Below are 16,632 nucleotides of genomic sequence, written 5' to 3' on the forward strand. Positions count from 1 at the left end.
GTTTTGTTTTTACACACACACACGCACGCATGCACGCACGCGCACACACACACACACACACACACACACACACACACACACACACACAAAAATTAAAAAATTAAAAAAAAAACACACACACACACACACACACACACACACACACACACACACACACACACACACACACAAAAGCATATACTGTTGTAATGCATATAATGTGGCCATACCCATTTCTGCCATCAAACAGAGCCCTGCCTTGTGCATAATCACACATTCAATATGCATGCATTACATCATCTAACAAACCAATGCGACTAATATGCCATTTCCTTTGTCTTGCATAACACAAATAAGGAGGATAACTGGATGTTAAATCGTCAAGTGTTAATTTATCCACTTGTAACTCTGAGAGTGTAACAATGGAACCAAACGTGGTTCCATTGGTCACGCTCTCAGTTAAATTAAAGGGATATTTCACTTTCAAATAAAATAAACATAAAGAATATATATTAAAAATAAATGAAAAAATGTATGGGGAAATCCCGGCCCCCTCACGCATTAGAATGTCCTTCTAATGCGTGAGGGGGCGTGATTACTTTTTCATTACATTTTTATATATATATTTGCAATGTTATTTTATTTCAAAGTGAAATATCCCTTTAACACTGATGATTTTTTTTTTACTGTGTGTGTTGTTGTTGTAGTATATTGTCCCCAATAATAATAGGGTTAATTTCACGCTTGTGTGTCTCTGTGTGTGTATATCACTGTGTGTCTCACGTGGTGTGTTTATTTTCGGAGGGCTGCGGTGCGCATGACGCGCAGCTAGTCCATCCTCCAACATTATGGGCCCGTCAGGGCCGTGCGCCGCGCCGATTGGCCCGTCTTTGTTGCTGTATATCCCAGGCCCCGTGTCATCCATCCACGCGGGACGGTGGGGGCCGTATAAAGCCCACGGCGAGCCTCTGTCTCTCTCACTCTGGCGGAGGATCGTCGTGGAACAACAAGGGACGGTGGGCTTAAACGCTGGCTGTGGCACCGACACCCCCCTCTATCTATCTCTGTTGTTTACCAACAACAACCCCACACAACAGGCGTCGACCTATATACACTGTATTGCACCTATCACACCGTCCTGGCAACCACGCGTAAAACCTTATACATTCACGCGTAAAACCTTAAATTTAAGCGTAAACCTAAAACATTTACGCGTACATTTGACTCTCTGAAAACCCACAAGCCCTCCTACCTCGACAAAAAAAACATAAATGCCAAGCATAGGCTCCACCAGAGACAAACCACCAGCACAAGAAGCGAAGAGCGAAGACCATCGTCGCCGCCGCACGAAAGTGGAGAGAAAAACGAGCCATCGCCACCGTCGTCGGACATCGTCGGATCGTCACGTCGCAGGACAACAAGAAGAAGCGCACGGATAAATAAAAAAGCCTCCATCGTGGCTGCTCTACTCTCCTCCTCCATGCATACCCTTTGTGCTCGGGGAACCATGAAGCCAGAGATCACGGCCGCCGTCGGGTTTCTGTCGAGGTTCCTGCGGATAAAAGGACACGTAAACGATCGGCAGCTTCAGACGTTCAGCCAAAGCTTACAGGACATTCTGTCAGGTGAGAAAAACCCCACTGAATCCTAAAAGGAATGTGTTAATGTATGCATGTGTTATAAATGTGTTATACACCCAGTAACCTCTTATTCCTCCCCCTGTTATAACGGTTGTTTTTCAGTGATTCCTCATACGGATTGTGCTCTGGTCACCCTGGTGAAGGATTAAGCAGCGCTTCTTTGTTCTCTCACAGAAGTCATCAGCGCTTCCATAATGCGCGCAACAACACCGCGCATTTTTTTTTGCGCACAAAATAACAGCGATCATCACCATCGCGGCCTCCGTCCGTACTATTCGATCTATTCGTCGTGTATTCGTATTATAGACGTCGAATAAAATCGTTTGAACGGCCAGTTGTTTTTTTTCTCTTTGATATACCAGTGACTAGAAATGGCTGCTGTTACTGTATGTAATGTGCTGTATTTGTTCCAACATAGAAGGAAGTGCGCTGACGATGAAGCTCTTTAGAATGAATGTGTGTGTGGGCGGTTGGATCACGTAATGGATGAAGAGACTAATGCATCAGGCCACTTTTTTTTTTACTAGTAACAAAATCAAATATAGCACATCTAGCATTTACAAAGTGGAACGTAAATTAGTCTACACTTTTTCTCTTAAAAAAAATAATTGGGCCCATATAGCCTATATACGAATTTAAAACGATGGCTTTGTTTTTGTATGTTTTTGGTTGATTGGGGGGAGATTGAAAATAAAATGGCGACGGAGGAGAACTTCGTTAATCGTTGGTGTTTGTAAACAACCAAAGTTGGGGAGTCTGTCTGTCTGTCTGTCTGTCTGTGAGCAAAATGGCCTCAGGCTCCAGTCAGTCAGTCAGTGGGTGGGGGATGGGGCTTGGGGGCGGGGCCGTCCGCTAACCAGAGGAGGGTGGGATGATGATATGGGGGGGGGGGGGGGTCGGACAACGTCATCCAATGCAGTGTTGCCATATTTTGTGAGAAAGTAAGCAACCAGGTCTACGACAAAAGAAGCTATAGGCCACATGAGCACGTTAAACGTCGCTGCTAAATAGATCTGCCATTTTCATAGTCTTGAAATAAATTGTAGAATATTTGGAATATATTTTATTCTAATTCTAACAACACAAATGCTCCCCAGATGCACAAGATATTTATGAAAATATTTGAGAACCACTGGTTTAAAAAATAATAAAACATTTGGAAGCAAGCCTAAATCAGCAAGTCCACGTTAGAAACAAGCCCCCAAAAAACGCATCTACCAATTTTTACAAGCAACTTTACAGAAAAAGAAGCCCAAAGTCGCTTATAATAAGCGACATGGCAACGCTGATCTAATGGGGGGAAGGAAAAAAAAAGTTGTGGAGAAGATTAACAAAGAACGCCCCCCTTCTCCCCCCCATTTGTACTTGTATCCATAAACAGAACTGTATACATGTTTTTATCCTGTGGGGGCCCGTAAATAAACTAGGGCAACCCCAAGCTTCTTTTTTTTGGAGGGTTAGGGGGGTCGGAAATAACCTGATTCTTTCAATAGTTGCATAATGATAAGTTATAGCAAAGCCTTCTTTCTTCCGGTTTGTCTGTAAACGTTTTAGTGGTTGCGCTTTAGCTGTGGCCCCATCTAGAACATAGTCATAATAGATATGATAAACTTTAATGATAAACCTAAGCTATATGGCACATAGGCCTACTGAGACAAAGTTACATAAAGTGCTTTATATAAAACTGAAGACAAATCGAATCAAACAACAGCACTAAAACATGAAAACATGAGCATAAAGTGCAGTGTGAAATAAATAAACATATATATTAGGACCAATAATTACACATCAACCTCAAACTTGTGGAAAGGCCCTTCGACACAAGAAACAAGCGTTCGAAGGCCATAATAGATGTATAAAAACAAAGTGCAGTAAGAAAAACGACCACTGGAGAATACAATTACAACAAAAGTCACTCTATTGAAAGGCCTTTCGCTGCACGTCTAAAAGCGTCTCCAAAGTGTCATGGAAAATCCCCAGTTACGGAGACATTCTTCGTCCATCAATCATTATTTCCCCCCCCTTGCCACAATCTGTCGGAGCCTTTTATCATTTGATCACCCAAACTATTCCTAGTATTTATAATAGTTCCGTTTGAGCCTAAATAAACAAAACCTCCTTCGTTAAACCCTTTAGATTGAGATTGAGAGCTCACTCATCTGTTTATTTTTCCACTCCCATCCCCGGCCTCCAGTGCCCTGGTTCTTAAGAATAGGCCTTGCTAAGCCGAGCTGTTGCTCCTAGCTGCTCTAGACCAGTGGTTCTCAACCTTTTCAGGCCGTGACCCCCAAAAATAATATTTGAACTGGGGACCCCCCACCTTGACAAGCACTTGGAATTGTAGGAGTTGAGGCATTAAATTCCTGAGTTCCACAGACAATATCATGAAAATAGCAGATCTACAAGCTCACAAACGCCTTGTGCATTGCGAGGCGTTGTAAGCTTGTAGATCTGCTATTTTCAAAATATATATACAAATATATTCACAAAAGTTGTTTCTTTCTTATATTATTTGACAATTTAGCCAATGTTTGACCAGTTTTTATAGTATAGTTTGTTGATTACTTTTGATGCAGTAATGGTCTTTTTTCTTTTCTGTCTTTTGAGGTATTAAAAAGGTCTTAAAAGGCCTTAAATTGTCCCTTTACTGTCATCTGGGGACCCCCCCAAAATCGTGTGGGGACCCCCTGGGGGTACCGAACCACAGGTTGAGAACCACTGCTCTAGACCGTGGTTCACATTTTTTTTCTGGATCAGGGCCCCATCTTGAAAGCATTCGTGGCCTACCCATCTGACCACTTATGGGTGGGCCACGTGCATTTTCAATTATTTTAATGATCAGTCAATTGATTGTGTTTAGGCTTGGATCAATGGACTAGCGTAGTATATATTTTAAGGTCCTATTTATCGGTATCACACTGAAAATGCATTTTTAAAGGTTTTAATGGGAAAAATACCATTCTCTTAGTTAATACTTTAATATTTGTGTTATATTATCAACAAAACCTTTGTGTTTTGCCAATCATCTGGGATCCCAGTTTGCAATATCCTCACAGCCCCACCAGTGGGCCTTAGCCCACGATTATGGCCATTAATTAGTGTTATATTACGATTCCCAGTGTGCGATGACCAGGTTGGGAATCACCTGCTCGTAAGTCTAGAGACATGGTTACATGTCTTTGTGGCTCGACCGGTGGTATAAAGATCATCCACCTCCTGTGCTCTTTCATGGCTGCCAAGCCCTCCATTAGCTGGGCTGTATACACAGCAGTGTGCTGCAGTGTTGCCATGTCTCTTTATTATAAGCTAATTTGGGCTTGTTTTTTCTGGGAAGTCTTGTTTCCTAAATGTTGTTTAAACCAGTGTTTACCAAACATTTGTTTTCTTCAAACAACAGATCTACAAGCCATGAGCTTGTATATCAGCTATTTACAAATAGCCAATGTACAGTATATAGGTTTAAAGTGCTCATGTAGCCTAGTCGCTTCTTTTTTGGGCTTGTTTTCATAGACCTGTCAGCCTATTTATCAAAATCTGGCAACAGTGCACAGGGGGGGTGGGGGACAGGGTTCTGTCTCACAAAGCTGTGGTGCAGGTGGCCTCCGGCCTCGGCGCTGTGGCCTACTTCACTTACCATGTTTTTCATTAAGCCAAGGCAGCACTACACCTCGAGGAGTTACCGTGAATGGAAATTCAATATGTAGAGGGGGGGCCTTTTCAGACTAAATGGACGTTAATGTTTCCCTGAGTGGGTGCATGAGCTCGGTAAACGAAAAGACGCCACAAGAAACGAGAGGGAGCGTGAATTTTAAATTATTGTAACATCAGAAGTTTTTGCTCTATAATACTATACTATAAATTAATATCCCTCTTTTAACCACTTAAACCCCAGCATCGGTATTGTGGGGAAAGCTTTTGCTGAAAATAGCAGGTCGACAAGTAGAACAGAGAATACTAGTATTGAGCCCTGAGGGACTCCGGTTACCCATATGGGGTTTAAGTGGTTCACATGGCAAAAACATTTAACTACAAGATAACAATTAGCCACCTTTTTTCTTTACTTTCCACGCCCGACTGAGTACTGCGGAATATCAACACAGCTTTTTTCTTTTTACCTCTAAAATGCCTCAAACATACCATAGCTGTGATATCACTCTGATTCACTGTTTTCATTGCAGTAGCAGTGCCAGCGAGAAAAATAGGACACTGTCCCTTTAAGGGGAGGGGCCGCTCTATCCCAGATGGTTGGCTGGGGCTTGGATGCTTTGGCTGTTGTTGTTCTGCCAGTAAGCAGTGTTGCCATGTCCGCTTACTACAAGCCACTTTGGGCTTGTTTTTCTTCACAGTCGTTTGTAAATGTTGGTAGTTTGCCGGTTGATTTTTTTTGGCCTTGTTTCTAAAATGTAGTTGCTTATTTGAGCTTGTTTCCTAATGTTGTTTAAACCAGTGGTTCGCACACATTTTCATGTAAAGGACCCCCAAATTAATATGTATTTGTCCACGGACCCCCCCCCCCCTACATTTTTGCCAAGATGTTTTTTTATATTGCAGAGCTTGTAGATCGGCATGTCGCTTCGTTTGGACCTGTTTTCATAGACCTGGTTGCTTGTTTCTCTCTCGCAAAAGATTGGCAACCCCTGCCAGTGATGGAAGACTGTGTGACCTAGAGGAGTGATTGTGCAATTCAGTGGCCGTCCCTTTGTCACGTAGACCAGTGGTTCTCAACCTGTGGGCCGGGACCCCCAGGGTGGTCCCCACATGTTTTTGGGGGTGTCCCCAGATGACAGTGAAGTGACAATTTAATTACTTTTAAGACCTTTAAAAAAAAAAAAAGTAATCAACAAACTATACTATAAAAACTGGTCCAACATTGGCCAAATGGTCAAATAATATAAGAAAGAGGCAAGAACATTGCAATTATTTTCACAATATTTATCTGTGGAACCGAGTCAAACTAAATGTAATGTCTCAACTCCTACATTCCAAGTGCTTGTCAGGGTGGGGGGCCCCCAGTTCAAGTATGATTATTTTGGGGGGTCACAGCCTTTTTACTGACGTAAAACCAGGTACTTATTGAAAAGCTGTATGTAAATAAGCTGTGCGATCCAAGGGTGAAGCATAAAATATTGATTCATCCCCACATTTTCTGCGGTGTAGGGCAGATACATTAAATTAATAATTAAGTAGATTATGTCTGTAATAGTTAGGAGTTGTTTTACACTCGCACGCACGCACACACACACACACACACACACACACACACACACACACACACACACACACACACACACACACACACACACACACACACACACACACACGAACGTACGTATACATCATCATCACCCTCAGGCAGAATACGGAACATAACATTTTAATAATTGAATTAGGCTTCCGTCTTTTCAACTGATTGACATGGTATAATTCTTTTGGCATATGAACAGGGTTCAGTTGGTTAGGTTATAGTTGGCAGCATAACACTTTTGGATCAAATTGTGAGTGAATATTTTTCTGCTAATAGTGGGCAATCAATCAATGTCATTATAAAAGCAATAGTACCCTAAAGGCCATGATAAATCATATTATATCACTTCAGACATTTAAGACTTGTGTGTTTTGCATACAGAAAAACATAAGGAAACGTTAACCCAAACAAACAAATCCTTCACATTTTTATGTTAGAAGAGATATTTTATTGCACTTGAGGCCCTTAATGTTTTGTAACGCAAACGCTGATTGTTTTTCTTCCTCTTGTGTAACCATTATTAGTGTATTATTAGACTGTAGTGTGGTGTTCCTTTTGAGTCATGTAATGATTATAATAGTTTTTTCATTGGTTTTCTTACATACAAATCTGTAGCAATATATAACATGCGTACGACAAATGAGGTCGACCGATATGATTATTTAAGCCTTATTTCCTCCAATGATATCCGAGCGTGTGTCCAAACACCTGTGGCCTTGTGTCAGCAAGTCTGTCTGAGTGATTATCTGTAGCTCGCCCTTTGATCCCTGGGCTGAAAGCTGCTTTGCTGTGACTGACTGCCCTGGCCCTGCAGATCCCATCTGCACTCGGCGCCACGAGCATAACGTTCCACAGTCCACCTGGACCTATACACCAGTGGTTCTCAACCTGTGGGTCGGGACCCACATGACAGTGAAGTGACAATTTAAGGACATTTGAAACCTTTTTAATACCCCCAAAAAAGAAGAAAAAAGACCATTACTGTGTCAAAAGTAATCAACAAACTATACTATAAAAACGGGTCAAACATTGGCCAAATTGTCAAATAATATAAGAAAGAGTCAAATATTTTCAAAAAATGTATCTGTGGAACTACGTGTAATGCCTCAACTCCTACAATTCCAAGTGCTTGTCAGGCTTTGGGGGTCCCCAGTTCAAATATGATTATTTTTGGGGGTTGCGGCTGAAAAGGTTGAGAACAACAATGGGTTTCCCAAACAATGGGTCCCAAAACAAGGACACATTTTCTGGGTCGCAAGTAAATATCATCTTTTTCTCCATTTCTTACAAAAAGAGAAACAGCAAAGTATATAGGCCAGGGCTTAGGTGGATAGGAGACATGCAAACAAAGCTGCACCAGACCTGCACCTGCACTTTCTTTCTTTTTCAGCTTCATTTTAGTTAACTATAATAACTATAAAGTAAGTAAGTAGCCTCAGGCAACCAATGGTTCCCGAGCCATGTGGCCCATAGGGAAAGAGCCCATCTCCTGTTTCTGTAGCGTAAGGCAGCTTGTACAAGTACACCCACCAACCATGATGTACAAGTACACCCCCATGGTCGCTAGTATGTCGCAGGGACTTACCCCCCAATTCAACCCTTGATGCTGAGTGCCAAGCAGGGAGGCATGGGGTCTTTTTTGTACAGTCTTTGGTGTGACCCGGCCGGGGGGATCGAACTCCCGACCTCCCAATCTCAGGGCGGACACTCTTAACCACAAAGGCCACTGAGCCGGGTCCCATGATAATCTTGTTGCTAACATATTTGTGTTCTCTTCTCTCTTGTTTGTGCCTCTTGCAGAGCAATACAAGCACCACTGGTTCCCCGACAGGCCCTGCAAGGGCTCGGGCTACCGCTGCATCCGCATCAACCACAAGATGGACCCCCTGATCGGCCAGGCGGGCCAGCGCATCGGCCTGACCATCCAGCAACTCTACTCGCTGCTGCCCAGCGAGCTGACGCTCTGGGTGGACCCCTTCGAGGTGTCCTACCGCATCGGCGAGGACGGCTCCATCTGCGTCCTCTACGAGTCTCAGCCCGTGGTGGTGGCGCAGGCCGCCATGCCGGCGGTGGTGGTGTCCGCCGGGCCCTCAGGAAGCAACGCGTCGGTCAGCTGCAAGGAGGAGATGATGGTGCTGGGAAGGACCAGTCCCTCCAAAGCCTACAACATGATGACTGTGTCCAGCTAAAGAGGGGGAGGGGGGGGGACCTCCCTCCTACCCTGGCCCGCTCTCCATTCAGGGTCTCACTGTCGGTCGGTCAAGTCTTTTTGGGCCGGTGAAGCAGGACGAGCCTTTTTAAAGCTAAAAAAAGAAATTGAAATACAAAAAAAAATCTTTTAACGAAACCAGAAAAAAAAAAAGAAAGAAGCAGAGGATGTGGCCTATCGTCCAGGTGATGGAAACCTTGTAGGTTTGATTTTTTTTTTCTTCCTCCCAGCCCCCCCAACCTCCCCACCCCATCGTCATGGTCTGTTCTGTTGTATCATTGGATCTATACCGGGCCCTCCGTTTTTTCAGGAGAGGCTGTGTGGAACTGGAACCGTTGGGGCAGCTAAACCAACCAACCAGGAGCCCCCCTCCCGGAGACTGGCTCCGCCCCCACACCCCCCTGACTGTAAACAACATACTGATTGGCCCCATCGTCACACTGAATGGGGGGGGTGGGGGAGGGGGGGTTCTGCATCGCTCTTTAACGCCGAGGTCTACATTGACTTTGCACTTTTCTTACTTGTGGTTACTATGGGTACCATGTGTTCACCGACACCGCAGTCGCAACAACAGCAAACGCCGAAACATTCTTAAATTGTAACGGAAGCTCTTGTCAGGAATTATGCCCGATGAATTTCAGATCCAGACGTTGTTGTTTTTTTGTGTTTTTTTCTTTTTCAATTCGCTTTTTTATTTCCTTCATCTGGTGTGTTTTCCTGTGTGTAAGGGGAGGACGATGAGGTTCAGAGACCGTGCCTTTCCATTGGTCAGCCCAAGGTAAACACGATGCCAAATTAGAGCCTTTTTTTTCTCCTTTTCTTATTTTGGACCACGGGGCACTTGTTTTTTCTCTTTATCCTGTGGGCTGTCTGCACAAAGGCTTTCTGTCTCCGCCTCTGTTCCTCCTCCCTGACACACAGCGTCAGGACGTGCACCCCTCACCCCCCCCCCCCCCCCCCCCCCCGCCTGTACAGTATTGGCTCTTTCCGACTACCAAGTGAACTTGAAGGAACCGCGTGGGCCATCATGCCGTGAAACGTATTCCACAGGTTCTTGGAAGGTTCTGGGGGTTTTACCCTTCATAGTCGAAACAGAGCCATATCGCCGCTGTCGGGGCAGAAACCTCCTATCTCTATATTTGAAACGTATCAAAAAATAGCAGATCTACAAGCTATGTTTTGCTATTTTCTTTATTTGAATCCTGAAAAGGTAGCCGTTTTGGGATATATGAGGTTTCCACCCGACAGAGATGATATGTAAGTGCACATGGGAAGGTTGCTGTGACGCCTGTTGCCTATGGATACCAGCGCGTCACACTTCCCCCCACCACCACCCCCCACATCACGTATGTGTAGCTTTCCAGAGAGGAGGCTCGGGGGGGGGGGGGGCTTCGTGTCCCCTCTCCCCTCCTTTTTGCTTAAATGAATGTTGTTAAAATTCACAATCAAGTTCTCATGTTGTTACTTTTCCCCCATCCCCCACCTCCTCCTCCATTGCCTTTTCGTTCCCTATGCATCACCAAAATTTCAAAGTGTAGCATAACGGGGAAGGGCCCTGTTTACCTGAGATGTGGGCCTTTCCCGTTTTTTTTTAGTTTTTTTTTTGGTCACGTTGGCCCCCCCGTCATAAATGACTTTGAAAGCACTTTGACGTTGCGATTGTGTGGGACGTGTAACTCAGAGAAAAGGAAAATCGCCTGCATTCCATCCACTCGAATGTCATCTCTTCTTCAACTCACCGTGTTTCCTTGCCCTCCCCCCCCCCCCCCCCCCCTCTCCCCCCATCTGTAGTCATTTGTTCATACGGACACTTCCTGTGTTGGGGGTCTTGTTTAATCTGTCTATTAAGTTGGGGGCGGGGCTCGGGTTTGGGGGACGTTTTGAAACAATTTTTACACTGTATTTGTTGAACATTTCAGAGCCGTTTTGTTGTAGGGTGACTTTGGTTGATCGTGTTTTTTTAGGCAAGTTTCTGTCCGTTCGCATGGCACTGTTCTCCAAAAACTCAGACAGGAAGCAAAGCTAAGCTGCTCCCCCGCCTCCCCACAAACACACAGATGGTGTTTTTTTTGGTCTTGGTGGAAAGCTGGTATGAAAGCTCTGGCGTGCGTGATGACTGTGTGTGTGTGTGTGAGAGAGAGAGAGAGAGAGAGCATGAGAGGAAAGGCCCTGCAGGACGGTTCAGAGAGCAGTTCGGCTCCACCCAGAAGTCTGTCCATATGGGTTTATCGTTATGTTCACCCAGCATCCTGGACGGGGCAGGGGGAGGTGCATTGTGTTCCATATAGACCCGCCTGTCGTAATCTATGAGCCATCCTCAATTCTCAGACCAGGGTTATTATGTGAACCCCCCCACCGCCCCCCCATCCAGCCTGGCAGCTCGCCACTAGCCACCACCTCTTAAAGGATGCAGGTAGAAATAAAATGTGACATATCATCTTTGATCACCCCCGAAGGGAGTCGGTTTACGGAAGGGAGGGAGGTGAGGGGCGCGATGGTGTGTAAGAGGGGGGGGGGCGGCGGGGGGGGGGACTGGGCAAGGGCCGGACTTCTCGTCCAGGGCAGCTAAAATCCCTCCAGCCTTGCCCCCACCCCCACCCCCCCCCCTCTCCAAAAAAAAAAACGAATCCAACTCAAACCCCTTCCTCCTGACCGGAAGCCCTCGACCCTCCCGGGCGTTTGGGTGACGGACAGAAACCAGCACACGCCTCTGAGCGTGCTCAAGCTGCACTTAACGGGGTGGGTGGGGCGGGAGGGAGGCAGGGAGGGAGGCAGGCGGGATACGTGAGGATGGCGAGGGAGGGTACGAGGCCGTTTGTTTTTTTTCTCTTCGATCGTCTCACTGAAATCGGCGGTGCGGTTGAAATACTGAGCTTGAGTAGCAAAAATTTGTTTACATGCACGTGAGGTCTGCTCCCTGCTGCCTCGCTCCTGGCTAAATCTGTGGCAGCGGCTTTGGTCACACAGTCATCACCACCACCAGACCCACTGCTGGTGTTTAAGCTCCCTTAAGCCCAAGAGGATCATGGGTAAACACAGCTATAGCCAATGACGCACTGCAAACCCCCCAACCCCGCCACCCACCCCTTCCCTCTGCTTTCTGCTGATGCTCCCTTCAGCAATCTATGAAAAGCAGTGATTTCATGTTGACCAGATGGACAGTGGCCCGTTGGGCGGACGTCCAGAGAGCTTTGGTGGATGTCACGTTTTAACCACTGAAGCCCTCCGTACTTCGGCGTATGACGAATAGTGAACATTGCGAAATCTACAGGCTCACAGCGCTTCGCAAATGTGACGCGTTGCGAGCTTGTACTTTGGCAAAAAACTATTTGCGTACAATGTCATGCCCATGAATGTGGTATGCCAGGTTGAAAGTGGTTTAAAAACATGCCGCTCCACTGTAGATTCTATTGTGTCATGCCACACAAGACGTTATGAGATTGGTCTGTACTTGGGGACGTGAGGCAGTTGATTTGTCTCACTGTTCTCTAAATGTATTTTAGGTTTTGTTCATCGTGCCCCCACTCCCTCACCCCGCTCTCTACCATCCTCTTGTTAAGAGGATCGTTTAGTCTGGAGATCCAAGACACCCCTTTTTAACCGGACCTCGTTTGTAGACCTACAGTAAGAAAACGAATGGAAACGAAAAAGAAAACCCAAATCCCTTTGAAGCCCTTCTCAACTATAACACCCAACTCCAGCAATGGTTTTTCAAGGCAACAGTAATATTGAATCTCTCAATGGCATCCATTCAGTTTGTGTGCACATACCGTAGGTTTCAGAAATGTTGTGAGAGCGCTTTGAATAGTCAGAGGTAAGATAGCACATAAAATGCACTAAATATGTCAAGTTGAAGTCGTGTGACATTTTCGAGACGCGAGGGGTCTCTTCCTGGAATGTATTGCCAAACTCAGGCCTCGGAACATTCAATAAATACTCTTATGGAAAGGTTGTGCATGTTGAGACATGAAATGGGAAGGGAATAGTTTTTTCGTTGTTGTCAATCTTTGTCATCGCTGAGTTGAATTATTGCCACTTTCACATTTGAGGTGTTTTACATATTGTAGAATGTATTGTAACTGTAAAGCAAATGGTAGAGTACATAACATTACACATGGGAAGTGCCAATAATTGATATCTTGAGGTGTTTTAGCTTGTGTATTCCTTTTGTATTTCATCTTTTAACACTGATAACTTTTTTTTTCGTAAGTGAAGCCATTTCGTTGATGGGAGTGTTGGCAAGGACCAAAGTTGTTTTGGTAAAAAAAGAAAAAAAAATATCAGTTTCCATGATCTGTACTTATAGACTTATCCTTTGTTTTTTTGTTTTTATTTACGTACAAAACCAGAAAACAAAACAAAAAAAAAGAAAAAAAATCTCTGAGCTTACCCAAGAAGAAAAGCTGTCTATTACTATCATGTGATCTCATGTCAGTACACCTTTTATTGTTTTCATTTTTTCTTTTCTTTGGGTAATGTTGTGATGAACTGCTGTAAATTTGTACAGTTCATGTAAATTGATTGTTGCGGAAGTTGTACAGATTTCTATATTTTGGAAGAAAAGTTTTTTTTTCTCTGTAATAAAAGATTTCCTATCTTGGCATCGTATTCCCCGTGCGCCGAGTCATTCTTTACGTTGGCCAACAAATGTGCATTAAGTCGACGAAAAAAACCACATAATGATTCATAACATATATGACCAAATATTGATTTGAACAACTTCATACGACAAATAGCGAAAATAGCCAATCTACAGATCTATGTTCATGGATTAAAGTTCTCAGTCACTAGGACTGATTGTAGTCATTTGGTTTCCATAGAAGCCAGCATGCCTTCTATGGAAGCATGTTGCACAGCTAAAATAGCCGATCTACAAGCTTGTGGATTGGCTATTTTTGGTTATCATTTTAAGATTGGAGCATTTAAAGTGGAAACTCGCAATTGTGTTCATAAGCGTCCTCCATTAAATCTCAATAAGTCTCGGATATTTCATATAAAAGGTTAAAGCCCCAATCTGTGATTTACTAAAACATAATTGTACATATTGTGTTACTTGTTTAGGAATCAGCACTAGTGTGTGTGTGTGTGTGTGGGGGGGGGGGGGGGGGGTCTCCTTTCACACTGTTTTCACAAATCGCACATTAGGACTTGACTTGGCCATACAAACATTTTCATCCACGCATATTAGAAATAAGGGATGCCAGGTTGAAAGTTGGTTTCAGGCTAGTCGGGTCATAAGACTGGTATCTTCTAATGTGGAAAGGGTTCACAGCTGTTTGTTATGTATCTGCCTAGGACCCAGATGGGAATTTGACCTCTGGTGCTCTCGTCCCAGCAGACAGAATGAGCTCTCTGTGCCAAGAGCAAAGCGGATTGCATCAAGTCAGCGTTTTCTCTCTCTCTCTCTCTCTCTCTCTCTCTCTCTCTCTCTCTCTCTCTCTCTCTCTCTCTCTCTCTCTCTCTCTCTCTCTCTCTCTCTCTCTCTCTCTCTCTCTCTCTCTCTCTCTCTCTCTCTCTCTCTCTCTCTCTCCCTCCCTCTTGGACGCATGACAGCGAAAGAACTGCACGTAGCGTACACTGGGATTTGAGGTTAAGATATTTCACAAACACAGTGCATTACATTTAATAGCGGATTCTAATCCAGTTACACAGACATTATGGAAGAATGCTTTCCATTAAGAGGAACATTTTTGGAGCAATGAGCATAGCCATACGTGATTTTATCTACAAAAAGGACAGCAGACCTTTTGGGGCATGACATGCAGTCATGACTGACTTTATGACTGTAGCAGTTAGCCTATAATAGCGTTGTATTTTACATTTTTATTTGTGTTATTATTGTTCAATTCAGTCTAGTTTGTTAGTTAGTTTCCAGAGTGCGTTTGCTTGTTTAATTTAGTGTTTTATTGTTTTAAAGTATTTCGTTTTAGTTTAGTTTATATTATTTATTTTTATAATGTTGGGGTATTTGTTAGGGGCATTACAATACAAGCACAGTCACCACTTGGTGAAGCTAATTGGCTCAATAGACATTATGCACCAATGCCTCTTCCTCATGTTCAATTGACAGACTGAAACTAAAGATATATTTCCTAAATGTTTTATTTCAGTTAGTTTTGTGAGTTTTATGTTTTTATTTCAGTTAGCTAGTTAACCTTTCCCCCCACCTAGTTTTAGTTGTTTTGATTTTTGAATTCATGGAGATTCTTTTGTTTTTGCAGCATTGCTAAGCCAATAATATGATGACTGGCGAAGAGTCGAAGAGTCTCCTTTGAGTCTCCTACTGAGAAGCCACATGGTCATCAAATTATTGGCTTAGGAATGCAACATAAACCAAAAAGAAATATCTAGTATGTATTTAAGGCTTCATGGGGTGTGTAATTGATAGAAAATAAGCAATGTTTTGGGTGAACTACTCCTTTAACTAATCACCAGGATCTTATCTACAAAATGGCAGCAGACGCCTAGGGGAATGAAATGCAGTTAGGCCTGATTGTGACAGAGCATGTACAGTATGTGTTGATGGGTTAAATGGCCAACATCTCATAAACTTAACCATTTAAACCCATTAAGACCTAAAACACATCTGTGTCATTTTTTGATTTCTGTGGCTATTCAAAAATAGCACATCTACAAGCTCATAGTGCGGCCCGAGTGCCACACTATGAGCTTGTAGATCTGCTATTTAAAAAAAAAAAAAAGTTAAAATGTGTGTAAATCTGAATATATATATTTTTAAAGCGGACATTTGTAACTCAAATATTTGCTTCTGAAATCTAAAATGACACAGATGCTTTTCCGGCTTCAATGGGTTGTCCAGGGTTCATCACTTCCAATTTGATGAGTTTTCTCCCGATTGGATACAACTGGTTTCCCAACCTGGAAACTTAATTTCTGTTTAAAGGTAGGGTAAGTGATTAAAATAAGTGTTAAATAGCTCTATATTCTGATAGTACTCATTGCTATAGAGTGTTTGTTCAGTAAAAGGAGTCTCCTTGTCTCTCCAGCTCTTTATAAAACAGAAAATGCATTTTTGTTTCATTTCCAATTTTATCCAATCAGGATAGAGAACTCAATCAGGATATAGATTAAACAAGTGAAATTGGAAGTGATGACACTAAGAAATGAGCAAGCAAAATTGGAACTGGAATACTTAAAAATTGGTACTTTCTCCTGATTGGCTGAGATTTTGACACCTACCGGAAAAAATATTTTCTGTTTATTAAAGAGCTGGAGAGACGGGGAGACTCCTGTTACTGAACAAACACTCTATAGCAATGATTACTATCAGAATATAGTGCTTTAACCTTTTAACAAAATACTTTTTGTTTTAACCAAAAAATATCACTTACCCTACCTTTAACTAATGAGCTGAAGAAACCCTGTTACTGAACAAACACTCTGTATGGAAATTATTACTATCAGAATATACCACTGCGGGTGACGCAGTGGTAAAGTGCCTTCCCACCACCAAAGAGTCGAGCATCGATAGGAACACAAGTGGCCCGTGCCGTTCGGGGGAGGGAAGTCGGGCTGGGAGGGTGTCTCTGCACGTATTC

General features: G+C 43.5%; 1 protein-coding gene across 1 annotated transcript; it reads left to right on the top strand.

The window, feature by feature from the left end:
• The first annotated feature begins 946 nt into the window (after positions 1–946).
• Positions 947–13,681, top strand: btg1 (B-cell translocation gene 1, anti-proliferative). Its single transcript, XM_084050016.1, has 2 exons — positions 947–1,604; positions 8,665–13,681. The coding sequence occupies exons 1-2, from the start codon at positions 1,460–1,462 to the stop codon at positions 9,051–9,053; spliced, it is 534 nt and encodes a 177-aa protein (XP_083906142.1). The 5' UTR covers positions 947–1,459; the 3' UTR covers positions 9,054–13,681.
• The last annotated feature ends 2,951 nt before the right edge of the window (positions 13,682–16,632 follow it).

Source organism: Gymnoscopelus microlampas (assembly GCF_963454915.1).
Source record: "Gymnoscopelus microlampas genome assembly, chromosome: 23".
Classification (NCBI taxonomy): domain Eukaryota; kingdom Metazoa; phylum Chordata; class Actinopteri; order Myctophiformes; family Myctophidae; genus Gymnoscopelus; species Gymnoscopelus microlampas.